Source organism: Pholis gunnellus, assembly GCF_910591455.1.
Source record: "Pholis gunnellus genome assembly, chromosome: 15".
Lineage (NCBI taxonomy): Eukaryota > Metazoa > Chordata > Actinopteri > Perciformes > Pholidae > Pholis > Pholis gunnellus.
In genome coordinates, this window is record NC_136542.1 from 9,043,872 (window position 1) to 9,071,519 (window position 27,648).

Below are 27,648 nucleotides of genomic sequence, written 5' to 3' on the forward strand. Positions count from 1 at the left end.
CAGTTCATTTCAACAGGCTTTATTCAATCTAAAAACATACAGTTTCCTTCATAAAAACATCTTACTTTCAACTTTTCCTTCTCCACATTTCATCCCTTTCATTTACCGTCTGACAACATTCTCTCGACCTTCTTAAACACTTTCCCAAAACACTAAGAATTACTATTTAATCACTGCTCCATGAATGTTGACAACTACGTTTTATATTGGAATGCAACAGGCTACAAACTACCGCTTAACTTGTTATTAATAAGTAATGAATTTAAGTGGTTTAATAATCAAGACTCAGGTCTTCAGGAATGACCATAGTTTCGTCTACTCTGTGCAGAGGACAGCAACACCGCGCTCATAGAAGCTGTGTGGATCTTCCTTGGTGGCGATGTCAAAGTCAACGGTGAAGATGAGGTCAGACCTGGTGAAGTTCAGGTACACGGGGAGAGTCACCTGCAAGGACAAGAGCAAATAAATGTGATTAACAGCCAAAATCATTAGAAAAGTTAACGGCAGCATTAAATATATTTTTTGTAATTTTCAGACTGTATAGATTACTTGTTGGAGATGAATAGTTTTATGCGTGTGTACATATCTTGTTCATACCATGTGTCTCTTCTCAGTGCTGCCTTGCTTGATCCAGCGGAGCTGAGTGAGCGGCAGCTCAGTGGAGATGGAGGTGGACAGAGACAGCTTGTTGTTGGCACAAGTAGCGCCCTGCAGCGTCAGACCTGAGGAAAAAAACGTGAGCAAGAAAATATATTAGATCACAAAGTTCTATTGGTACCAATAAACTGGATTACCATTTGTCACAGTTGTGAGTATTTGACTAGGTGGCTACGGATTCAGTGTGACCCTGCTTGTCTGACCTTTGATGCCGAAGCTGCAGGCATCCAGCGCGGAACCCTGGGCGGTGGTGACATTGACCTCCAGACACAGCTCTTCCAGAGACCAGCTGTTTGCCTGGGCCACGTACTGCTGTGTAGCGGTAATGTAAGCCTCTGGCACAAACAGGCTGCCGAGGCACACGTGGATGTTCTGGAGAAGGAAGAGAAAAGTACTGTGAGTGGCTCCATCAACGTTCAAGGAAACCAACATACTATTTAGGTTCAAGCTGTTTGATGCTGTACACAAACAGTAAACCAAAAAGTACCTTCAGTTCCTTTGCACCCCCACTGGCAGAACCCTGAGAGATCTGCTGCAGCTGTTTGATTCGCTCACTGAAGTCCGCCACCCACTGGATCACAGTCATGGCGGCTGGAACGGTGTACCGACACCAGCCGCGAGGGAGGATGCCTGGGAAGCAAGAAACCAGTTATTCCATCATAATAGAATCTGTTCAAAGACATCTTGTTGGTCAAGACCGACAAAGAGGAATGTCTAAGTGTGCAGTGATTTTCCTATATTAAAGGTATCTGACTTCAAAACAAGTTAAAAATACATGAAGAGTTGATAGATGATGGTTTTACCTTTCACAAGGTCGCTGATGAGTGTGCGCAGGTCGTTAGTCTGCTTCTTCTTGCCCTCGCACACTTGCACCACATCGCCCAGATCCTGACGAACCTCCTGCAGCATCTTGCCACCCATCTTCACCTCACGCTCGAAGAACCGGAACAGTGGGTCCTGGTGTTTGTGTGTTTTAACAAAGATATGAAATCAAATACAGAAGGGCGCAACGAAAAGAAAGTATATATATATTTATTTATCTGCTGAAATTCAAACCTGTGTCTTATTTCATTTCACCTCATAAGTCTACATTAAGTCATAAAACAAACTAGAATTACCACCTCGCGGTTGTATGCCTCCACCTTTCCTCACTTTTCTGCCATTACCTTGATGTTCTCCACTGTGCGTTTGAGTGGATTGACTGTTTGGGGCACGAGCTGCAGCCAGTTGCAGGCGGTGGCGTGGAGGGTCCTCATCCAGGCCGGTTGGGCATCAGATGTGGACGAAGTGCGCTCCTTTATCTCCGTCTCGTAGGCAAGGTCATCCTCATCCTCCAACATCTGCATTTTCAGCATCTTGCTCAACATGTCAATGCCTGCGCAGCCGGGCGGAGAGGGAGGGAGGGAGCGAGTGAGCGAGGAGGGAGGTTGAAGACAAGGCCGTGGTGGGAAGGTAGGGGGAGAAGAAATTAATAGTGGAACAAAGACACAGATCGCTTACCTTGAGGGTGTTAATGAAAGGTTTGTTTTATCATAAAAAGAGTTGTGACGGACGGACAAACAGACTATGCTGGGTAGGACTAAAAACACAAAAGGCTTCAGGCAATATTTCCATCAAATGTAACATTCAACATAGTTCCCAAAAGATGAAATTAACCACATTCTTGACTGACTGGATCTGTAAAAGAAATGAAGAGAATCTAAGGGGTGGGAAAGATGAGGAAGTGGGACAGGTGGTCTAAGGGGGGGGGGGATTCTGTGGCAGGTGGGATCGTGGAAGCTTGGAAAGGAAATCCATGGGACAAAGCGGGGAGGCAGGGTGTGGTTGAGGGGACGGGGAGGAGTGTGGTTGCTTTTGAATCTTAATCTGAGGGTGGGGTGAGGATAATACTTCAGCAAAGCGACATGATGGCTGTCTGTGAAATACAGCTGCTGGAGGGTGAGGACACACACACGCACACCCTTCCTTTGGGCAGAGCACCTTTTAAAGTACGATGGCTATGACCACAGCTGGGCTGCAACTACACAGCTGAACTGTATGACTACCATATACAAGACTAGGGGCTACTTGTGATACCATAGAAAACTAACTGGGGACGTGAACCCATGAGAAGATGAGGAAATAGTAGAGGTAGGACCCTTAACATATTCATTGCCACCACACACACACACACACACACACACACACACAGTATTCTGCCCAAAGCAGACGGAAAAATATAAGATCACCCTGTCAAAATAAAAGTAAAGACACTAGAATAGAGAGAGATGGTTAATAATCTGCCCTGTGAAAACATGTATTGTGGAAGAAGAATCAGGTTATGTTGTGGTCCGGTTACTGTGACAGAACAGATGACGAAGATGACCGGCTGTGGCGTACCCTGAGTGGTGAGCAGCACCTTCTCCGCATTGCTGGGCAAACCGAGCCAAGATGGAGTCTGAGTGTCGGGCAGCATCTCTACCCAGTGCATGAACTCCTCACGCCTGTAACATATCAAAATGATATTTCAACAGGTTAAGTTCATCTAGAAAAACATCTTTTTGATATCAATAAACCAAAAAGGAATTGTGGAGAAAAGCCACTACTGACCGGATGCCGTCGGGCATTTTGATGTCCTTGTGCCCGTCGACCTTGAGAGCCAGCTTGAACTCGCTGTCGAAGCTCCTCTTGGTGAAGATGCGATCCATGAAGGTGTTGAGCAGACGCTGGTCAAACTCATTGTCAATGCGGCCGCCATAGATGGATTGAGCCATCAGGGTTTTCAGAGCCGCCCAGGGGATCTTGTCTGGTGCAATGTTTTGACGACCCTGTGTGTGTGTTTATGAATTTATGGTTTGTTGATATAAGTTCATATTGACATCAAATGATTCTTATGCAGACACATTTAAAGCTCTGTATATGATTTCTGAAATGATCTCCAACCTTGGCGGTGTCGTCCAGCCAGGTGTCGATGGTGTCACAGGCGGAGCGGAGGTCAGACTCTCCAAACTCATATTTCTTGGACCAGCCCAGTGGTGCATAGCGCAGACGTTCCTGGATGACGGCATGGAACCAAGCCAGCAGGAAGTAGAGACGAGCACGCTCATTGGGAGCCTGGAGAAACATGGGGGGGAAAAAAAGTCATTAAGATGGCAATATGGAGGATGTGTGCAAACGACATGGACGGTAATGACGAAGCATTTGGTGGGAAAAGTGTGAGTTTATGCATTGGTAGGTCCGGATTAAGTGACCTTGCACATGCGAGCCACAGGGATGCTGCTGAAGGTCCTGAGCATGTTGGCCTTGACACCAGGAGGAGGCTCAAACACAAAGATACGACCGGCACGAAGCAGATTCACTGGAACCTGGCGGGAAATCACAGTAATGAGATTTTAGGAGTGAAAGACAAAAGCAACTCTGGGGCTAGAAGTGATCATTTACTCACAGCTTCATTCTAAAGATTATGAAATGTTTTTTTTATGAGTGATGTGGTTTACCTTGGGGTTGATCTCCATTGTCAGGAAAAGCCTGAAGCTGGCATGAGGCTGCATGGAGTGGAGCTTCTTTTCCAGCTGCATCAGCCATCCGGGGGCCAAGTGGACATTCTCCAACATCACCCACCTGCCAGACTTCACAGCAGTGTTGATGTCTCGGTCTGCCTTGTTGAAGCCCTCAGCCGAACCTGTGGACAGTGTAAGAACACAAACATTTACCAACAATATCCCAACGAAACGTTGGGCTTCAGGATCTTATTTGTCGTGACAATACTTATTCCTTCCTTACCAATAGAGATGGAGGTGATTTGTTTGTTCTCCTCAGCAGCCAGATCTCTGACCAGGCCGCTGGCATCATAACCTGGTACCGAGCACATCAGCACAGGAGTGCTGGGCTTCACCTGCAGACACAAGAGACAGCGAGTCAGCCACAGATTCAACAACAACGCCTCTGGGGAGAAAATGATTGAAGAAGTTTTGGTTACTACCTCGCTATCCACGATATTAGCCAGGTCAAGCGGCTGCTCGATGATGTTCATGAAGGTCTCTCCCAGCACCTTTGAGACAAAAATGTGCGACATAGCCAGCAGACGGTCGGGGCGGAAGGCCTGAATCAGCAACAGCTGGTGCACTGCCTGGCCAATGGGAGCTGAACAGGCACAGTGGTGTAGAGGGAAGAGCAGAGCAGAATATATACATTAAATATCCGCTGGACGTCAATGCATCATATGCAAAAAAAAAAAAGACAAAGCTGTATACTCACTGGACTGCTTCTCCTCTGACCACAGATAAGGAACAGCCAGATCCGGAGTGTTGCTCTCAATCCACATGAAGAATTGCTGAAGGAACAAAAGAAAGCAATGACGATCACTGAGGCCGTATGTATTGAAAAGAAAGGTATTTAGGAGGTATGCTTATACATGTTTGTTCACATGCAGCTTCTGTCCAATTACTCACCTCATCAGCCTGAACCTTGTCCACCAAGTCGCTGAATTCCGGCAGGCGGCTGAGGCGAACCATGGCCTCACTCTGTTCGGTGGTGAGACCCTTCACTTTGGGCAGCGACATGCCCGTCAGAACAATCTCCTTACCACGAAGGAAGTGCTGGAACTCTGCATCATATGAGGGCTCACTGGAAAGAGATGGATACAAAAAATCATTAAGATTTACGTCGTCTGATATTACTGAATAACCTTGTTTTAAGCGATACTACCACTGGTCGTACATTAGTGTAAAAGAGGCATCTCACCTGGTGATGCTTTTAATGCTGATCTTAGCCAGCAGCATGGCAAAAGTGATGTGGTCGTGGTGCAGCATACCTCTGGCTGCTCTGTTGAACACCACCTGAATAAAAAAAAAAACAGCCAAATGAGCAAATTATGTCTATTACAATTATATTACGAAAGAAAAGGCGTCTCTTGTTTTCAAACCTGGAAGAGGTCCTTGGTGATGACATCGAGTCTCTGTGTATGATCACTGATGCCCTTGAGGTTGGGATTCTCATACAGCACCGTGTGGTAGGTATCCAGGAAAAAGTGAAGAGAGTACTGGTACAGGAAGTGCATCTGGAGCAAGATACAAAGAAAAAGATTGGTATATTAAATGGTTGTTTGGCTACTACACACGTATTAGGAAGCATAGCTTAGTGTGCATGTGTGTTTGGATTTAGATTCAGAGATTAAGAAGACTAAAGTAAAAGGAGTGGGTGTAAGAGCTACTAAGATGTGTCCAGACCTGGTTGAGAGACTCCATGGTGAAGTAGATGCTGCTGCAGGCAGAGGACAGAGACAGGTATTGCTGTGACACCGTCTCCACTTCTGCCATGACGATATCCGTTTCCTCCACCTTCCTGGTCACCTCCGCTGCCTCCTTCTTCAAGTTCTCCAGCGTGGTGATGATGGTGTCGTCGTCAAGGATGCGGCCTTTAACCTCATTGAGGGCCTGCAGCAGGGATTTTTCCAGCTGACGCAGACGCAGTTGGAACTCACCTACAAGAGACAGCAGGACAGTTGTTGATTGGGGTTATAATTTTACTGAACTCTTCATCATGCAGTGCTCATCATCCTCATCCCGCCCTTCATTGTGTTAGCACGTTTTCTGTCTCACCCTGCAGTTTGAGGAGGTCGGAACGTTTCTCGTCCACGTCAGGCCTCTCAGCCTTTAGGACCTCGTTGAGACACTGGCTCTGAAGGCTGCTGCGTGTCACCGTGAAGTTGACAAACGTAACACGAGAACACAAGTCTGGTGGGAACTCGACCTGCAAGAAACACCATACAACAAAGATTAATTTCCTCGTAGAAACATTTTAACAAGGCAAATGCTCCATTTTCACAAAAGTTTTTCTTCACGATAGACGTAGTTAATGGATTTATACATGTTACATTATCCATAGTTAAAATCTAAGTGATCTACACACCGTTGGGTCTCGTGTGGAAAGGAAGATGACAAAGGAAGGTGACAGATCGATGTCCTGGTCTCCCAGCGTGATGAGGACACGTCCTCCAGTCCTGCGCACCTCTCTGTTCAGCACCGGGTTTAGGATGGGGTCGTAACTTTCTACATCCTTAAAAAGGGAAAAAAATAACAAATTACTATAAAAAAATCCTTGATGAATACATAGACCTTGAACAGTGACAACTAAATGTCGGCACTGTGAAGTTAGCCGTTCATACCTGGACCAACAGCGGGTTTCCGAAACGCAAGGCACTCTCCAGGTTCTTCCTGAAGGCATCATCCAGGAAACTGGTTCTGGTGATTTTGCGTTCTTTGTACTCATTCATTATGAACTCTGTTGCTTGGCCTGAAGGATCGATGATTAGCGGGTACCTAGAAAGGGGAATGGTATAGAATCGATCAACTCAAGGCTACTTGATGTTTGAGGAATGCTTGGTATTCTCCACAGTTATAAAACCTAAAAACATCGCTAGAAGAAGAGAAAGACACTGACCTGTTGAACCTCTTGAGCATGATGGCGTTCTCAGTGCAGAGGTCATCAGCTGGGAGGGAGTTGGCTTGCCAGCGGAGCCTCTCGTCAGCGTTGGACAGGTACTCGGTTCTGGCAATATCAGTACGGAACTGGAGGGGGGAGGGGGAATTACGGCATTAACATTTTAGGTACTAAAAGGCTCGGATATGTAGGTGTGATGGCCTCGTGTATCCAAGCTTTAACTACCTGAATGTTGGCCTGCTGCAGGTGGTGAGACCAAGTAGTGAACAAGTTCTGCCTCATCTGTTGTTCAAAGTAGCCGGCATAGGAAATGAAAGCTGCAGAGAGCAGACAGTCTCCAGCGATGGTGGACATCTGGTTCTTGAAGGTCTCACTGGTCTTCTCCCAGCGGTCCCTCTCAGCTGACAGACTCTTCAGCAGGGCGTGGCTGCGATTCACCTGGGAGGAGAGAGCACGAGTTCAGAAAAATGCTGCAAGATACTCCCGGTTTCAACCGGATAAAAGAGAGAGAGGGGGCTTTGGTGACCAGTTACCTTGGCCTCGACGGCAGCCAGGTCAGCCTTGATGGCCTGGGCCTCTGAGATAAGGACGGCATACTCCTCCTTGTAGCGAGCGATGCTAGCCTCCAGGTCTCTGATCATCTGCTCCACCTCTTCTGCCTTTGTCTTGTTGTCGGTGGCGTCATCCTCAAGCTTCTGCAGTTCATTACGCAGAGGCTCCACGCGCTTCAGCATGTCGGCATAATTAAGCTAGGGGAGAGGCAGAACATGGTACACTTTAAAAAGGAGTACTCTTTAAAAAAAAAAAAATGAGTCTTCATTTTCATATTGTTTAGGCTTCATTACCTGAGCAATCGCCCATTTCACCATCGGTCCACAGGCCAGAGATGCCCTGTTGACTTGGTCATAGTTGTAGCTTGGGTTGGACATGTAGTTCTTCTTCATCTTCTCCCGGATGGAGTCACTGGATAAAGTGTAAACAGTCCAAGAAGTTAGAATAAAGCAGCGATTCACACAGTGAAATAACTTCAATGTGAAAGTGTGGAACGATGATCATGAATCACAGGAAATGAAATATTGCACAGAAATCATTTAAGTTTCGTTTGGGGTGGAGAAGGGATGCAATTTCTATCATCTTCACTGTGAGAAGTGCAAAATCATGACCTCGTCCATTAAAACAAGGATAGTGGTCGTTTTAACCATCAGCTCACTTTCTGATTCAGCAACAATCAACCGATAAGAAACCTAAAATCAAATTCTGATCACAGGTGCCACTTGATTAATATACTGATTGAAAAAAAATGTGTGCTTCCATTAAAGACTAGACAGACGTTCTGACACCGGTACCTCATTTCCTCAGAGGAAAAGTTGACTATGCTGCTGATGAAATTGTCCTTGATAATAACTTGTCTTATTTTTTTCCAGTCATTGGTCTCCTCGCCCAGCATAAGGCAGATAGACTCCAGGGCCAGCTTGACTGCAGCTGGAGGATTGGTCATAGCCCGCACTTCTACTAGGTGATGCCGCTTAATAGAACTCACCGCTAGTTAGGTGGAAAGAGGAATGTTTTGAAAGAAATAAGTAGAAAAGAGGAGAGGGGAAAAGGGGAGCACAGAGGGCAAAAAGAAACAGACTCGAGGGATGAAAAGTAAGAGGGAGGCAGAGGCAGAAAGGGAGAGAGCTTTAGTGAACAGTTGCAGCATACATTCTTTATTATTTCACCTGATCTCATCAGCTTCGAAGTTAACAATAGTGGGGATGAAGTTCTCCCTCATGATTATGGACCGGATCTGCTTCCAGTCAGTGGTGCTCTCTCCCAGGAGCAGGCAGATGGACTCGAGGGCCAGCTTCACGGCCGCGGGGGGATTGGCCATGGAACGCACCTCCACCAGGTGCTGCTTCTTAATGGACTTAACAGCTATCAACATCAGGTGAACAAGGGTGTGGATTATGACAAGGAAGGGGCAGTGATTGAAGGGAGGACGCAGGTAAAGATCATGTAAGTGAGTATTTGATAACATTGTATTTCAGTGCTGCAGGAATGTGTCCAAAATCCTGGAAATAAGTTTGCACTTCCGGTTCCCTCGTCTCAAAGTCGATGGTTTTTTTTGGATGGGTTTTTGGTTAGATGCCAAAAACATTCAAAAACGTTGTCTTGCTGAACAAAATGTGTAAATATCTTAAGCGTCTGTTAGCCACAGAGCTAATTTTCTGTAATAATCACCGGGTTTTTGTCGAGGGAACCAGTGCAAAGCTAACTTCCGTTGACTTTTTTGGCCTACACAAATAAGTAAAAAAGTAGTATAGCACATATTTATAGAGCATTTAGTTCTACTGTTACATAAACATGACAATCCATCCTTGCAGCACGAGACTGTGACAACAAATCAAATGCACTATAAAGACAGCTGTGAGTGAATATACCACTGTACCATTCTGAGCCTCAATAACAGCAGGCTCCACTTGGTCCAAGTCCTCTTTGACACTCAGTTGTTTGTCCTTGATCTTCTCCTGCTGCTTGTACACAGATTCCTGGATCTCCTGGCTCATCACCTGGAATCACAATAGTAACAGAATAGTTTAGTTTGATTCAATCTAAATGAGCACGGCAACAAGTTAAAACATTACCACGGGGTTAAGCTCGTCTCAAAAAGATGAAGAAATTATTTTATTGTGATTTCTTTTTTCTTCTTCTTTAAGCGAGCTAAGAGTTAAAGTCCTTCCTGTGTACCTTTTTCTTTTCCGCCTCCTGCTGGTCTTTGACCATCTTCTTCAGCTTGTCATTGGCAGCAGCGTTCTTTGCCTCCAACTCTTGGCTCTTGATTCTCAGGTCACGACGAAGCTCCTCCACCTTGATGAGGAGGGCACACGTTCAAGCGGGGAGTCAGACAAGAGCAAGCAGCAGTTTACAAACAGACACATATCACACCATCCTGTTTTTTGTTTAAGAGACCAACCTCTTTTCAGGTTTTGAGAAATAGCTGGCATAAAATTGGCACATTAAATGTATTAAAATACTAAAGTTACTTTACCTGATCTACAGTCTCCTTGATCTTGCGGAGACCAACGTTGAGATGCATCTGCTGCTCCTCCAACTCGCTGCGTTTCTCGTTGAACAGGTTGGCGTACTGGTTGATGAAGTCCAGGTAGTGGCGAGGAGTGATGGCCATCGTGTGACCACCTCGCTTAGCCAGACGGTTGTTAGCCTGCGTGTACACAAAAACAACATGTGAAGTATAACCACGCAATCACCTCATTCACCACAACTGCAAACTTGGAAGCATTCCTACCTGGTGAAGGGTCGTGTGCACAAACACACAGCCATTGACAATAGCCTCGCGGTGAGATGGTGGCTGGGGCAGTTTGTCGTAGACGACGGGCATGTAGTCTGGCACCTTGTAGTTTGGTTTCTCCAGATCCATCTTGCTGGTGAACTCCTTACCGACCTGATAAAGGGCCTCTGTGGACCAGTCTCCAAACCAGTTCAGCACACACCTAATTCAAAAGAAAAGTTGTCATGTTGTAATTGTAACATTGTAATGGCGGTATTGATTAATTCATGGCTAGTGTTCAGCATGTACCTGTTGAAGAGGGCAGGAGATGTGGCAGCTCGGTCCTTCAGGCCCTCTGATGAAGGGTTCATGGTGAAAACAACATGGAGGTTCCTGATAACCTGGCTAGTGAACCATTTATACAGCTCCTCGTGTGTGTCGAGCATCAGGCCTTCTTTCTGGGCTCCCTCCTTACACTGAGTCATCAAGGTGGCGTACTCATCTCCCTCAAACAGCCCAGGAACCTAAAAAGATCAGGCAACAACCAAAATTGATATTTTATCTTAAAAATCTAAAGACAGTGTTGCCATCGATCATGATGGCAGCAAGTGGTAATGGTACCTCTCCGTTGGCCAGCAGTGTGTTCATTCTCTCAAGGAAACCAGAATCCAACACGTTGGACTCATCCATGATGAAGGCAATCTTCTCGTTCTTGCAACCTGAGCGACGCAGCACCGTACGCAGGTCCTCATCAAAGTCCTCGCCAGTGTATTTCCTGTGTACCTGAAAACACACAAACAAAAATCTGATTAAATACAGACAGATATGTATATTTGGAGCCATATCGCTACAATTGCCTGTGTTGTACCAACCTTGATCTGGTAGACACTAAGTCCGTTCATCCAGGCTACGAAGCGAGACAGAGTCGTCTTTCCTGCTCCACTCACGCCGATCAACAGGAGATGGCCCTGAGGCTGACGGAAGATTCTGGAGGAGGAAATACAATTTTAAAAACTACTATCTGATATCTATTTTTGTCCATTACTTCCATGACACCACGTCCTAACCAGCAGCGATGACCTTTTGTTTAACGCCTGTTTCTATTAATTTCCGTTGCTCGCTTTAAAAGCACCGCAATGGGCGAGCAATGGCTGATTCATGAAGATGAAATGAGGGGTTATCTATTCGATCCTCCTCATTTCACTACACAAACCTAAATAAGGTGGCAGCTGGCTGGCCGTAGATTGCCAGGGAGCTGAAAGTATCCTACTTTGTTTTGGCCATGTTATAGGTGTCGCTTTCATGTAAATATCACAATATTAAACATGTGTTTTCTATATTCTATACTTTAATACTAACATCAGATGAGAAGTCAATCACTTCAGAGGCTGTTACTCACCGGTCAATTCTGAGGACGTGGTCCAGCACCTCATTGAAGAGCACCAGAGGGACGTCTAGCTCCTCTTCATAGAAGACCTTCAGACGAGCCTTCACATAGTCCCTCAGCTCCTCCTGCTCCACCGGGATGTAGTCCTGCATCCACAAACCATTAACTCAGTTAAAATGGAAATCTAACCGCGTAAGACTTGAGGTCAGTTCTCAAAATGTCAGCATCATTACCAAAGCAGGAATATCACAGCATTGTCAACAGGTTTCTGGTTTACCTTGGAGAGCCAGTTGCTGTAGAGGATTGGCCTGTTGAGAGCCTTCTCCTTATCGATGTTGGGGAAGTGTTTGAGAGCAACCACATCGATGTTTTCATCTGTCCACCTTCTCTCTTCATCATCGACCAGCCTGGAAAAAGGTTCAAGATGTGGCACATTATATCCAAAATTTGTAAATTATCATTCTTTAAATACCTGTGCATTTTTTTTAGGTGGCACTTTTATCAGATTAATCAGACCATATCGAGACATGACCATACAAATATACTCTACTGTGAATCCCTTAAAAACACTATCAGAATAGTTAAGAATTTCCTATTTTTCAGCCTCTCAGAAACGTTCACTCACCTGTCCTGGAAGAGACGGAGAGCTTCATGGGCCCAGATGCGGATGAGACCCTCCACAGGCAGAGTCTCAAGTGGCCGCAGGGCCTCGAAGATACCCCTCACCCAGCGGGTCATCTCTCTGGGAGAGTAGATGTAGTGAGGTTGGGTGTCCTGGGTAAATCGCTCCTGATAGGAAAGAAAAAAGGATAGAATAAAGATATGCCAATATATAATAGTATGATGAAGGGACTGAAAAGTGATCAATAAAATATACGTTTTATCTGTTTTTTGTATACTAGTTTCCTATAACACTATAAGTATTTACTATATGCATTTAGTGATTTCCTTTACCTGAGACATGGTGTAGAATTCAACCATAGCAGCAGTAAGAGGCTCAGCATAGGTACGCAGAGAGGGGATGAGGCGCAGCATGGCACGGTTGAAGGTTCCATAAATCTGGGTTAGAGAGGCGGGGCCTGGATAGTCCACGTACACCACAGGAACGTGACGCAGGAACCTAGAGACAGCACACATGACCACTGTTAGGGCTTGTCATATGCAATGTTACTTTTTATAAGAATCTTTTTTTTTTTCATTGTTGTTCTAATCATTCTGGTTACTGCACCTGTGTGTGAGAGGCTTTCTGCCAGGGTCAGTGGGAGGATTACAAGCTCCAACAAACTGGATCCTCTCCAATTTGACCCAAGTCTGGTCTGAGGTGCGGTAGAAACCTCCATGTTCCACCATCTGCAAAGAAAGACCACCACAGTGGAGCCGTTAACGTACAAGAAAGGATACAAAATGTTATGCTGCAATGATTTCAGTTTGCACACCTGGATGTTGCTGCAAAATGCAACAAGGGAAAATAAAAATCATACCTGTCTGATGAAAGAGATGACTCTCTGTGTGCCGTACTTGTCCATGTCGGGAAGATTGATTTCATCACAGAACAACACCAGCCACTTGCCCAGCTGGACAGGGGCGAGGACCACACCGTTGGGGGTACGACGGTACTCGCAGTAATGATCAAAGGTCTTCAGCAGCAGCTCTGGGGTGGTGGCACTGGAGAAGTTCAGACCCACAACCTGGCAGAGATTTGGAGGAAAATTTGGGACATTACATCAGTTTTATCAGTTACAAGCTCAGGTTTAACTGGATTTTAAAGATCTATAATTCATTTTTATCCAGTCTCTCACCTCCATGTCAGGCAAGGCTCTGAGGGCGCTGAACAGAGTCATAGTCTTTCCAGAGCCGGGAGGTCCACACAGCACCAGTGGTTTGTGCTCTGCCAGCCATGTGTAAAGCAGAGCCTCATGGCGAACAGTGTCCAGAGTGGGAACCACAACATCAGGGGATGCCACTTTGTGGGTCTCGACCTCGATCTGGGGCACCTTGCCCTGCCAGGACTGCCACTCACCAGAGATGCACACCTGCACAAAACAAAGGATTCGATGCAATTGTCCTTCTGAAATTACAAGACTGCTGTAGTTTTGGTTTGCTCTCAGTGACTTGCAGGTACGAAGAATCAAACATTTTCTTTTTAAATTTACTCAAGAGAACAATCAATAGCTGTAGTAACAGTAAGAGGCTGTACCTCATAGTCAATGATGGGGACATTGGGAGCAGAGGGGAGTGGTATAGTGGTGATGCGACGGATATATTCTCCAAGCTCAGCCCTCATCTTCAGTCGTCCGTCACCAGAAAAGGACCACAGCACAGCGTAGACCAGATACCTCTGTATAGAGATAATGCGACAAAATGCATCAGCTTCAAGAAAATGTATGCGTTTTTTCAGTGATTAAGGTGCTATAACAACAATAAGACATGTGTGCTTCTTTCAGTTATATGGAGAGCAGGAAGCAGAATTACCTGCATGTATCTCTCTAACTGTTCAATGGGCATGGGGAAGTCAGGATGATTGTTGTTGTAGAGCGCCACATTACGGCAGGCCTGGTGCAGCATTGAGAACAGGGAACCCATGCAGCGCAGGCGGGTGAAGTCCATGATGTGCTCCAACTTGGAGGCATGCTCTAAGGCCTTGATCACCATGCCTGTGGAGGTGAAGTAAGGCTGCAGGACAGCTGCAGCATCACGCTGGATCTAGTGTAGGAACATGCAACAGGACGTCAGTAAAGAAGAAACGTCATAAAATATTCTTCTTGCATGAACTGCTGCCATTTTCCTTTCTTAAGGGGTCTAGTTTTTTTTAAAACACTTTTTACCTGCAACATTGGTGAAGCAGTCTCTTCCTCGTCTTCTGTGCCCTTCCTCTGGCGGTGAGCTTCATCCTCTCCCTCGTCCAATGGGATGCTGCGAATGCGAGCCAGGAAGTGGTTGAAGATCATGTCGGTGCTGAGGACATCCTCACTGAACCAGACCATACCACAGCGAGACACAGTGGCCAGGGTGGCATACTTCAGGTTCTGTACTTCAAACATCACACGCACCTGGAGAGAGAGGGAATAATTCCAGGTCAATACAGGATGCTTTCACCAGTTTGGACTATAATAAAAACAGAAGAAGTTTGAATGTCTGTGCTCTTACATTTGGTGGCAAGCTGAGACGCTCTCCATTGGGCAGGGTGAGCAGCTTGTTGTCATCCAGGACTGAGTTGAGATTTTCAACCCACTCGGGGTCAACGTCACCATCGAAGATGATCCACTGACGCTTTTGCAGTTCACCTCGAACATTGTCAATGATTCTGAAATTGAAGGAAAAAAACATTTTACATTTATTTAAAAAAAAAAGTCCTATTTAGCAAGATGAAGATTAGCCGAGTTGATTTATACCCTTAACAATGAAATGTGTTACAGAACTCACTTTCTGAGGATGTGTGTGAACAAGCCATCGGTCCATTCACGGGTGTTGGGGTCCAGGGTTCCATACAGGTGGTCCTTGCTGATGGCCTTGGGGTCAATGATGTGGGCTACGCCCTCAACTCCCTCCAGCCTCTCCAGGGCTTTGAGCAGCACCCTCCATGCCATGGACTTACCACTACCGGAGGGTCCCACCATCATCAAACCGTGGTTGATCTGTGTGATCTGGAACAGCTGGAGCACCTGGAAGGGGATGAATGATAAAGTTTCAGAAAATTAGAGTAACTACTCACTATGCAAGCACCTTGAATACTGTGCTGCAATGCAGGGATCTGACCCTCGCCCTGTTGTGACTCTAGGAGATGGCAGGGCTGTATAACTTATTATTTATGGGCACATTCAATAAGATATACGTTGACTAAATTGAACTCCATACCTTCTCCACCCACATGCTGCCCACATCGTCACCATCTCCATAGGTGAGGTACATCTCCGCGCAGACTTTCTTCAGCTCCTCCCTCAGAGCAGTCATCTCTCCACGCATGTACTGGACTCCAGGGAAGACATCCGACAGCAGGCTGAACAGAAGAGGGATGTCTTCCGCCACCAGCTTGGGAACCATGGTCTCGCACACACTCTGGATCAGGATCTAAAGGAACAAGACAGACCGAGTGAAATAACCGTTTGAGCCTCTTAAATTCTAACGTCACTTCAAGTCCTACAATGTGTAATATCTGTACCTCCTGTTCGGGAAGGTTCTCAGCGATGTCATTCTCGTCAACCACCTCTCCGCGCTCTAGCTTCTCCCTTTTGATCTTCTGGATGCGCTCACGCTTGACATTTCCAGCACTGATAAGCACGCTCTTGAGAGCTCGGAGGCCAAAATCGTAGTGACTCTGGGATGACAGCTGCTCATCACACAGCCTGAAATAATAACAATAACAATATTTATATAGCTCCTTTCAAAACAAAGTTACAAAGTGCTTCACAATAAAAACATAAAAGCAAATAAGATGCAAGTAGAGATCATGGGATGAATTTCGAGGGAAGACCTTTTAAAAATTCTCCCAATCTATGTTAATTTTTCGGAAACAGTACTTACTTGAAGAAGGGCACAATCTTTTTGGCGAGGATCTCAGCTGTGCGGAAACCTTGAGAGTAGAGCATGACCTGTGCGATGAGCTGGCGGTCGGGCTTGGTCATGGCCAAACTGCGGAACAGCTTCTTCAGATTGTCGGGCAGGTTGGATCGGCCAGCGTAGCCGGGGTTCATGGTGATGAAGATGGCCATGTCTGGACTCACCTTCACCTGCTTGTTCAGGAGCTCTGTGGTGACTGGCACACCTGAGGGTAGACAGATGTGTACGTATTTACAATGCAGTTTTCATGTTAAATTTAACATATTTGCTGTCCCAATATGAATTATTTAATTTGAGTATGAAGAAAGCCATTTCATGGAATTTTCTTTGTTTCCACAAATGGTATACATACTCCTGTCTCTGTTGATGTTGCTGTGCTCCCTCAAGGCCACCTGGATGTACTGGACCTGCTGGGAGACGGCAGAAAGCATTCTCTCCTCCAGACGATTGAACTCGTCGAAGCAGCCCCATGCTCCCACCTGGCACAGACCCACAAAGATTCGACCCATGGCCTAAAAAAAAAAAAAAAAAAAGAAGGTCAACAAGAGATTTGTTAAGTTAAATCAACAATATAATGAACAGCTAAATCCTTATAATCACACGATGTGCAAATGGTTCACTGATCTCTCAATGTTCGTTGTTGAAGATCGAAGAATAAGTGTGCAGTTATGTACCTGGAAGTCAAACGTCTCATCACAGTTGAAGACCAGGACAAAGCGGCCCAGCTGGTGACCAAGAGCTTTCACTGACTCAGTTTTTCCTGTGCCAGCAGGACCTAGAAGGAGAACAAACACAGTCAAGTCGATTGTTTTTCAATTTCTTAAAAATATATATATATATATATATATATATATATATATATATATATATATCCATTTCTTATGGGTACAAAAAAATGTTCTTTACCAAATGGTGACCCTCCAAGGCGGGCCTCCAGAGCCTGGGTCATGGTGAGATAGCAGCGATCTGTGAGTGGGGTCTGGACGAGCTTGTCCTGGACACCCAAGTACTCAAAGCCATAGTTGAACTTGGCATTGGCCATCTGAATGGACAGCTGTTGCAGGACATCTGTCTGCTTGGGGTCAAAATAGAAGCGCATCTGGCTTAGCCACTCAAAGGACTTGGGGTTGTCGATCTTGTTCTTGATCAGAGTCCTGGTCACATCACGTTGGTGCACCAGCTCGGTGATCTGAGATAAAGAGCAGAAGAGGGATTTCAGACACACTTTTCATTTGACAACATTCTTTTAAAAATGATATTAAAGAAAATGGCCTCTAACCAGGTGCTCAAGTTTCCTCCTGCGGAGTGGAGGCTGCTCCATCAGTACGGTGTCAGCCAACACGTTGAGGGTGGCCTGCACATTTGACAGCACTACCTGCATGAGTTCAACATCCCCACCACTTGAGATATTGGTCAAGGCAGACTCGACGTTCTCAGACCAATAAATCTGCGTGGACAGGACCACCAGCTGGGCCTGTGAAGAGAGGGAGCAGATCAAGTGAAATTACATTAACGGATTTCCATCATGTTGAATAACTGATTGTGTGTAGAATAAATGGTCTCAATACCAACCTGGTAACTATCAATCCAGTTGATATACTGGCTCAGGTCAACGGCTGTGCCTTTGTTGAAGGCTGTGACCTCTGTGACGGACTCGGCTAACAGCTTGGCCAGCGTCACCCTCATCTCCTTCTCCACCAGCGTCAGCCACTCATTGATCTTGGGATGATCTGTAATGGAGACCGGTGTCTTGTAGACAATCTCCTCACCCTCACGGGAGGAGATTCCCAGCACCACGGTGCTGTCTTCGTTGAGCAGGATGCTAGAAACACCAGCAAACATCTTCTTGAAGTGCTTCTGCAGTTTGGCCACATTTTTGCTGTTGCCGATGATTTCAAGCAGGTCCTCGTCTCCCACAAAGTAGAACCTGGAAAAGAAATGGATAGTTAAATTAATGTATGAATAAATGACTGATTCCAAATATTAACATTACCGTGGACGTCTTAGTTTTGTGTTTAAAATGCACATAGACAACAATGCACAGTCCCTTCTTCCCCTATCATTGTCTCACCTGGGGAATGAAGATCTCTCCCTCTCCAGGTATTCTCCGAGGGCCTTCTGGATTTTTCCTAGAAGGTCAGCGAGTCGCTCCAGGGACCTCTGCACTCCCTGTATGTTCAGCACATCCATCACTAAAGGAGACTTTGACACCTTCTTCATCAATGCCAAGAACTCTGTGCTGATACTGTGGAAAAAAAACAGACATATTAGTCAATTTTAGTTGAAATAAATAATGAAATTTCAAATATTTCAAATAAAATACTTTGTTTACCTCTGGAATCTTTGAGTTTCAACCGGGAGCAGATGTTTGATGTCAGCACTGCCGGTGAAGATGCCTTCCAGATAGACCCAGCGACGCTGGACGTCAATCCAGACGTCAAACAGAGCCATGATGCGATTCAGCTTGTCCTCCCAGCTCAGCGCATCTTCTTCAAACACCTGGGAGGAAAAAAGGAGAAGAGCATGATGTTGATGCAGTTTAAAAAAAAAAACATACATATTTATAAAATCTTACGGTATTGTCTAAATGTAATGGTAAAGTAGTTCTGTTTACCTTGTAGTATGGAGACAACTTCATGGCGGACACGCTGTTGATATGTTCTTTGACTTTGTTGAAGAGGTCGTCCCAGCCTCTTATCAGACGACACTTGTTCTGGTAGTTCACCAGGTCGAGCTCATACGAGTTCCACACCTCACGGATCTGAGGACCAAAAACCACAAAAGTATTATGAGCAGGACAACAAACCAGAGTAATTTATAATCATAGAAAAAATACTGCCAGTTGGCCCTAATAGCATCACATATATCTATATCTCTTCACCTGTTTGAGGAACTCCTCCAAAGCCATCTCTCCTTGGGCTACCAGGAGAACGTCCTTCACCACCATCTCATTCCTCTGCAGGTCCACATCCCAGATGTGTCCCAGGGTCAGCTCTGACGGGACCCAGTTTACATGCAAACGCTTCATCAGCTGCTTCCAGTGGCGGTCCTTCAGAGCCTCTGATTTCAGCTCAATCACCAACATGTTAACCTGGTGACAAAAGGAATAAGTAGAGAATTGAATAACCCATTTTTCACATTTTCTTGCAAGTCAAAAATGTGTGCTTAGTATATCTGCCAGACCTTCAGGTATCCTTTCAGCAGCCTCTGGACAAACTCGTAGGAAGCGTACTGTCTCAGTCTTGCTTGGAAGTTCTTCAGCTGGTTCAGAAGACCATCCAGACTTTGACGAAGCTACAAAACACCAACAACAGAATAGTTATATTCTAAGAATTTCGCAAAGAAAAGTAGCGATTCCATGATCTCAACCATTATTATGGATTTGTTACCTTACGAGGCTGGACAGACACCCACGGCTGCTCTTTCATCTGGTCGATCTGCTCCCAGACCTTTGACAGCTCAGACCAAACCTCCTTCAGGTCATGCAGCTCCTCTAGTGCCACCTACAAGTCAAAAGAAAAGATTAGGCTGCCTGTTACTTTGTCTTTGATTGGTGTTTTAAAATGCTTTCATGGGAACGTTTGCTGGCATTACCTGCACCCTCTCTTCACTGCCGCTGAGCAGGCCCGTATCAGTGAGCTCCAGGGCTTCTTTGGCTCGGGCACACTTCTCCCTCTCGACCTTCAGACGGCCAAAGTTGCCCTCGTAGATCGTCAGAGACTGAAGAGCCTCCTCTGGACGCAGGTTACCCTGGTGAAACACATCATCAGTTAGACATAAAAATAAATAAAAAGCCATGTCATGCTGTTTAAAAAGATTTGATGAATTATTTCAGTCACAACAGCAAATGCTTCCACAGCTGTGGTTTGTATGGAAAGTACAAAATAGAGTTGACTGCACATAGGATCATCTAATATCTCTTACAGCAACTGGTTTGGTCTTCTCCCATTCATTGAGCAAGTCAGTAGTGCGGTTTTCCACAGCTTTGTCCTCCTGGACGATCTTCAGCTGAAGGTTGGCCACCTGCTGTTGGATAGCAGTATCCTTGCGCTTCATAATGTCACTGAAGGCACCCCATTCACCTTCGATGTTGTCGATGTAGAGCCAAGATGGAGGGAACTGGAATCTTTGCTTCTCCAGCAAACGCTGCCCATTACGGAACAACTACAAGTAAAAGTAGGGAGAATCTGATTAGAACCCCAAACTATATTTCCTACAGCATGCGGTGATACAAAAGAGTAAAATGAAAGGACACTGAATGTTTGAGAGTACTTACGTCCACATTCTTCTCAAACTGTTTAATCTTGCGCTTCAAGGTCTGGACATAAGTTATGAAGTTGACAGCATCTGAGGTGCTAGCTGTGTCCACAGAATGCTGCTCCAGTTCTTGACGGGACTTTTTAAAGAAACAGAAAAATAAAAGGTTAGGAGAAATTCAGAGAAAAATCATCCAATCAGTGTCTCTAGGAAATCTATGTTACTAAACTGGTCAAAAGACATTTTACATACATATTATAGTAAATTATATATTACCTTGGAGATCTGGGAATGGAAGTCCTGCATGTTCTGGCCAAGCATCTGGCCAAACTTGCTGAGCACCTCTTTGTGCCAGGAGTCGTACTTCAAGTTCACCTTGGACTGAACCTGTTGGCGGGCACAAAAAGATCATCATTTAATTTTTGATTCAGAAATAATTTTAAAATGAAGCATTTATAACTGTCAATCATTATTACTTTGCCATAGTCGATGACTGCAGGTCCAAAATCTTTGCGTGTCTCCGCGTTGTCAAAGGTTCCGCGTGCTTTGCGGATCTGGACCAGCAAGGCCTGCCACTTGGTGAGGTCTTCACCCAGACGATTGTAGATGTTCTCAGCTTGCATGTCCCACAAGCACTGGTACTGCAGCCACACCTGGACGGAAAGAAAAGACATGGATAATCACAAACTAATGTACATGACAGTGTATATTATGCACATTTATAATATTAAAGACAGTACTGGTATACAAGGAAGGAAACAGTTCATTGGCATTTCATTTCTTTAAAGCAGCTCCTCCAACAAAGTAACCAACTTTCAGAAGTAAACCGTAAGTATGATAACACACTGTAAAAGGTCTCTTACCTTGACATACTGCTCCACCTCATTGACAATGTCTTCAACTGCATTGTAGGCCTCCTCTAAGGCTGCAGGGCCGTCTGGCATCCTGGTCAGGGCATTTCTGTAGAACTTCTCCTCCTCTGACAGCTCGTAGTGGACTCCCACCTGGTGGGGAAGTACAAGTGCAATAAGATTCATATGTCCTTCCATATATCATATTTTAACTAAAATAAAATATAACTTTGTTTAAAAGTAGCTTGTCCCTTTTAAGTTTACATACCACAGACAATCAGGCATGCATACTTATCATGGCTTTCTGCAGTGGTAATTCCAGCCTTACTACCATAACCATTCAAACATCTCTACCTGGTATCTCTGGCTCTGAATCCTGGGAAGAGAAAGGATGACCATCTTCCAGGCAAACATCTCCTGGTAGAGCTTGTAGCGACAGTCTTCAATCGGTGGGTTCAGGTAGATCACCTGGTTAGTAATCCTCAGCTCGTGGACAACATTCTGGGAAAAGTAATATAATAGTGAGCTGTGTCCAGGAATCCAAGGTTTCACAAGATTTTAAAAGAAATACATCGTCATTAAAACAAAACATGGCATAACACAACACAGAGTCATTACAGTCACAATGGCTACCTTGATCTTGGGCTCCCCTCCAGGTTTGTGGCTCAGTTGTGGGGCTTCGGTGTCCATATCTACATCAGCTTTGTCCTCCACCTGGCCACGGAGCACCTGGGTCCAGGCCTTAAGGCCCGCCTGCAGACGAACTCCCAGGATACGTTCAATCTATGAAGAAAAAAAAAAGACCAACCACATGTAAAAAGAAACAAAGGTTGAAATATTCAAAGTATTTCCATTCTGACTCAAAACAGTCCCCAATCCAAGTGAACAAGAGGAACAAATAATCCATGTATTGCTTTGTGGCGCCAACCTCAATGTCGAGCTTGTTGACCCAGATGGGCAGGTTGGAATAGGAGTGGAGATTGAGGTCGTCCACAGCCTTCTGGACTCGGTTGAGAATGTCAGAGAAGGTCTTGTTCTCGAACATGCAAGTCTCTAAAGAGCGAACCTCAAGATCAATTTTCTCCTCAATCAGTAAGAGGTCGTCCACCTGAAAAATACAGCAGAAAAAACAACAACATTAGAATATATATTTGGTGCAATTATACAATTAAATGTTTCATTCTAAAAACGTTACTGAGGAGTCTGTACTTATGTATATAATCATTTTATAGTGACACTCTGACCTTCTCCTGGAAGTTGAAGACGGTCTCCGCCAGCCTCTGAACATAGGGATCCAGCTTGTAGGACTCCCAGACCAGAGTGATGCCTTCAGTAACAAGAGCCTGAACCTCTTTCTTAAGCCCAGCCACCAGCAGGGAGATGGAGAACCTCTCCTCCACCTTCTCACAAGTGCGCTCATAGGTGCGCACACTCTCGATCAAAGAGATGGCAAATGGGTACAGCTGATTAGCTTGGTGGGCTTTGTTGACGATGGCCAAAGGAACACGGAAGCTCAACCACTTGAGGTTGCGGACCTCTTTGGACAAGGTGATGATCTCAGGGAGGAAGTTGACTTTAAGCTTGAGCATGTTTCCTGTGCGTCCACGGGCACGGGTACTCTCAATCGTGAAGATGCGGCCAGACACACCAAGGTTACGCTGCTGCACCTGATTTACAAAAGAAAGGAGTGACACATATTTAAAAAACGGTAGTGTTGACAAACAATGAAAACTGCACCGTAAGAGGCAAAAACTAGAACATTTCTTCAAATATTTGAGAAAAATGCAACACTATATTAATGTCTATGATCAGCTTCATACCTTACGAGCCCAGTCATCAAATATCTCTTGAGTGTTGAGCTTAGCCCTGAAGCTATCGCCATCCTGCTTCAGCTTCAGCCCTTCCACATGGTTCTCCCAGCCTTTTCCCAGAACATCCTCAACTCTCTTCATATACGCAGTCAGCTGACGGTCGATCTGCTTGGCCCAGATGATGGAGCCGGACACAGGCGGCAGGTCTCGGACATGGCTCATCTTACAGGCCTGGCTCTGAGGGTACTGCACTTTGAACTTGTCGTGCAGTGACTCGATGTCATCTTTCACGCGCTGGATGAGCTGCGTCTGGTACTCCCGGATGGCCCCGCGGATGTGGGGACGCACAAAGAGAGCGTTGAAGCGGGAGAAGATGCGGAACATCTCGTTGGCGTTCTTGGCGGTTCCCAGCTGATCACGCAGGCGGGCAGTGATTCGGGTCTCGACGCGGTCGATGCGTTCGTCATATCGCTTCATGGCTGCCTCCCAGGCTTCCATGCCTTCCTTAGACACATCCAGACCATCGACCTCTTTGACGTTCTCATAAGCCAGGTTGACCTCCTCGATAGCGTTGGCATCAGCGGCGTCAAAGAGAACTCCAACTACCTTCATATCTTGAGGCTCAACGGTCTCTCCGGGGGCATGTTGTGGCACGGCAGAAACCTGGGGATAACAATTTTAAAATGAATCTCAATCAACTGTGGACAAAACCAAATATTGTACTTATGTTGTCAGGATCTACAGGAAAACAACATAAGTAAATGAGGGCAAGACACGCTGGTCAGTTCAAGCGTGGCCATGACAGATGCTGACGGTGTTTTACCTGAGGCCTCAGCACACGGACGATGACGGCCCTCAACTGCTCGTGCTGCCTTCTGAAACGTCTCATGTGATCCAGACGTGATTGGAGCTTCCTGTGAGCTGGGCTCAGACGCCACACCATCTTCAGGTTCTCCTCTCTCTTTCTCTTCACAATGTCTCTCAGAAGAACCTGCAATTTCTCATACTCATCCTCCCAGGTCTGGAACACCTCGAAGCATGCCACCATCACCTGTAGCAGAAGTTAAAGGGACATTTAGAAAGACGTAGAATGTTTTGAGTAGCCTAAGTAAGACTGTACTTCTGGGGTGGGAGTGGGGGATAGACAACAGGTTTTAGTTCATGTAGAAACCCAGCCACACCAACCTTTTCAAATTCCTCATAGGCGACATGCATGAGCTTTCTGGTGCCCAACACCTTGAGGAGCTGGGAGCTCAAGTCCCTAGAGATGGCCTCCACTAGACGCAGTGCTCTCTGGATAGGGTACTTGGTGTTCCTGATCTTTTTCAAGTGAGTGAAAATGGCCATCAGGGCCTGGCGGATCTTATCAAGCTCTGAAGCAGAGAGCAGGTCATTGAGAGGGAAGTCCTTCATCAGAGGATTGTAGTCATTGACCGTTTCCACAGCCTGTTTCAGACCTGGAAGAAGCAGAGAAAGGATAAAACAATTAATCGCACTGTATTAAATTACTGCTGGCAATGAACAATTGTCTGGATTGGTTGTCACTCACCAGTGTCAGTATCAAAGCTGACAGTAGCATGGAAACGTTTGCCGTGTTTGAGGATGTCCAGAGTAAGCAGAACCTCGGGGCTCTCCCTCTTCTCCTGGATCCTGTTGAGCGCCCTCTCAAGATTCAGCCAGAAACTGATCTCTTGCAAGGCTGTGCCTGAAGCTGGGTCACGGTCGAGCTTTGTCACCTGATAAAAAGGGCGGGTGGAGGAGAAAAATAAACCCAGTGGCGAGTTTAAGAGAAAGTATTTTTTTAATATATCCGTCACAACATGAAATTTGAGATAGAAATATAGGCAAGCCTCTTACCTTTTGGATCTCCCTGATCCAGCGGTTGACTCCAGATTGCAGCTGGTTTAGGAAGGTCGGGTCCTCCACTTTGTCGCCAAAGTCAGTGACCTTAGGCTTCTCCCCGCGCTCATAGAACTGCTTGGCGATGTTTGTGATGATGGGGTGGATGAGCAGGCTGATCTCTGGAATCTCAATGTTTTGCTGCAAGTGGAGAAGGCCCATCTCCAGCTCGGCAATCTTTTTCTCCACTGAGGGAGCCATCTTATCCCCATCTCTAGAGAAGGTAGGACAGAGAGGATAGTGTGTTACATTATTCCTCCAATGCGGAGTTCATGATTCAGTTTATTTCTTATTAAAATATGAAAGACACATTTTGAAGATTACCTGTCAGCCTTGCCAGACTCACGGATGTAGGACTTGAAGAAAGGAGCAACAGCATTGCTGATGAAGGAGTGGAGTGTCTCATAGGGAGAATCCTCACTCAAGGTGAGAACTCGAACTTGGGTGGAAATGGGCTTGTCTGCATCAATGACAATTGCCCTCTTGATGAATGCCAAGCTGCAGGGGGGGGGAAGGCCAAATTATCAGTTAACAGAACTCAAGTGGAAGCTGAGTGCCGTGCAGTAAATTAATTAAAATCACATACAATTACATGGCTGAAAAAGCAGACCTCTGTACAGTGTAGGGCTGCACAATATATACATTTTATTGTCATCGCATAGTAATTCATACTAATTCAGTGCATTAGATGCATCACTTACCTGTTGGACTTCAACCCATAGTGTATGTCAGTGCTGATGTTATAGGTGATGCATTCCTTCTCCTCTTCTCCTTCATCTCCAACATCCTCTGTGTGAAGAACAAATAAAATATAAGTCTCATCTGAACAAATAAACAGAAAGCTCATGAAATATTCCTCACAGCAAAAAATCATCCACACTGTAATCAAGTTGATAAGATACGTCATCAATATATCATGCACCAAGCAGTAAGGCCAATAAAATGACGTTGCTTCTAATAGTAAAAATAAATGATTTGGATGCCAGACAGTAGTCAAGTTTATCAGAGTATAATAAACCATGTAAAATTAGGATGACAGTGCAATCTGACATCCGTCCATCTTTGTTCCCACCCTTCTTTACTAGTGAGGTCATTGACTGTAGGAAAACGAAACTGCACCCTCTGCATTGCAGCATCAGTATTCTTGGATAGACTGGGAAACCAAAACCTACAGACTCTGAGGCTGAGCATGTGCAGTATCAAGAGATCAAGGTTTAACACTCATAAAACATGAGGGAGGGCCAAGCGGCTCTGTAGCTCAGGATTAATTCGCCTGGAGGAAAACTGAAGATCCTGTGTTCATTGACACAAGCTGGTTCACATGATTAAAACCCCGAGAAGGTGCGCACAACATGACTTGCAGTTCTTACAAAGGAGTCATTATCTCTGAATTTTAGATGGTTATGATGCTTGTTCTTCTTCATAAGCAGGACTTGTGTTATTAATAGCACTGCGTTACAGTTTTAATGTGGTTTATACATAACCTGCATTTCAACATTAACACAAAACGCTAACGTTCATTCATTCTACACTACACATAACGAAAATATGCATAAACTGCAGCTTAACTTAATCATAACGTTAACTAACATTGCCCACTTTAAAGTGAATGTGTTGTCATTGGCTCGGTTGCCTCTTCCCCACCCAGTGCGGCGTAGATAGCCCGCTAGCTAAACATTAGCTAACATCGTTATCGCTAACGTTACCTTTGAGTGTACTTCTCTCGACCAGGATGGTGTGAACTTGGGGATCGGCCAGAAACTTCTTCATCTGCTCCACGGCGCTCTTCTCCTCCAGGGCGGACTCCAGAGCGGCCGGGGCCTCGCCGCCATCTTCCAGGAGCAGCGGTACCAATTTTCTCATATGCTTCTGCAGCACCGAGGTATCGGCGACCGTCTGAACGGCCGACACCTCCATGGTGCCGGAGTTTTCCTCCGTCCCCCCACCGTCGGACATTGTTTGAGGTGGTCGACGACGACCGATAGCGGTGTGAAAGTGAACAAAGAAACGAGGCTCACGTTATGTAGCTAGCAGTGGTGCTGACCGAGTTGGTTCAGACGCTGACTGCTGCTGTCAAAACGCCGCACCCGTGGCCGTCAGGTTTATTCGCGCAATGGATTGTGGGACTTGTGGTTCAATGGATCGGTATTTCACTGTAATACACACGCCAACTACTACAATACCCACAATGCAGTTGAACAAATCTATTATTTTCTCATTTTGTTAAATACAGTCTGACAGAGGGAGAAAGGGCGTTACCTCCAATGATGCAGCTATAAATCCTCCACAGTTGAAATGAACAAAGTCATAAGCCTTTAATATTGGTATTGCTAATTCAGTGATAATAAACAGATTTTAAATAAGATAATCACAACGTTTGTCACAATTTGACTAGCATTAATATCAGTGCACTTTTTGCAGATTCCTGCTTTCACGAAAGGATGCATTAGTGTATACATTTGTTATGCATTTTATAAAATGTTTATTTCTTCTAACCTAAACATCCACATCCATCAGGTATAAAAGAGTACCTGTAGC

The 27,648-nt window shown here is 45.4% G+C and overlaps 1 protein-coding gene across 1 annotated transcript; it reads right to left on the bottom strand.

The window, feature by feature from the left end:
* Window positions 1-27,163, bottom strand: dync1h1 (dynein, cytoplasmic 1, heavy chain 1). The gene is made up of 77 exons (XM_079175037.1): window positions 26,817-27,163; window positions 25,812-25,899; window positions 25,435-25,608; window positions 25,069-25,324; window positions 24,761-24,947; window positions 24,397-24,668; window positions 24,035-24,262; window positions 23,221-23,874; window positions 22,645-23,067; window positions 22,329-22,508; window positions 22,034-22,183; window positions 21,755-21,901; window positions 21,413-21,553; window positions 21,026-21,202; window positions 20,826-20,936; window positions 20,569-20,688; window positions 20,217-20,456; window positions 19,887-20,042; window positions 19,682-19,795; window positions 19,476-19,586; window positions 19,174-19,383; window positions 18,907-19,053; window positions 18,625-18,791; window positions 18,364-18,537; window positions 17,865-18,219; window positions 17,572-17,766; window positions 17,199-17,481; window positions 16,967-17,067; window positions 16,645-16,804; window positions 16,257-16,497; window positions 15,895-16,078; window positions 15,591-15,803; window positions 15,159-15,397; window positions 14,883-15,039; window positions 14,561-14,785; window positions 14,208-14,438; window positions 13,933-14,073; window positions 13,535-13,768; window positions 13,217-13,423; window positions 12,964-13,085; window positions 12,690-12,855; window positions 12,361-12,524; window positions 12,013-12,142; window positions 11,748-11,881; window positions 11,221-11,335; window positions 10,970-11,131; window positions 10,658-10,872; window positions 10,367-10,571; window positions 10,109-10,282; window positions 9,808-9,927; window positions 9,509-9,629; window positions 8,799-8,994; window positions 7,923-8,040; window positions 7,611-7,826; window positions 7,303-7,515; window positions 7,078-7,205; window positions 6,803-6,956; window positions 6,547-6,693; window positions 6,237-6,387; window positions 5,865-6,118; window positions 5,561-5,695; window positions 5,380-5,474; window positions 5,088-5,262; window positions 4,894-4,969; window positions 4,619-4,779; window positions 4,420-4,531; window positions 4,134-4,318; window positions 3,888-4,001; window positions 3,580-3,750; window positions 3,247-3,464; window positions 3,037-3,140; window positions 1,824-2,032; window positions 1,461-1,614; window positions 1,145-1,287; window positions 861-1,029; window positions 598-722; window positions 1-444 (listed from the first exon to the last, which is right to left on the bottom strand). The coding sequence occupies exons 1-77, from the start codon at window positions 27,064-27,066 to the stop codon at window positions 316-318; spliced, it is 13,923 nt and encodes a 4,640-aa protein (XP_079031163.1). The 5' UTR covers window positions 27,067-27,163; the 3' UTR covers window positions 1-315.
* Window positions 27,164-27,648: the final 485 nt, after the last annotated feature.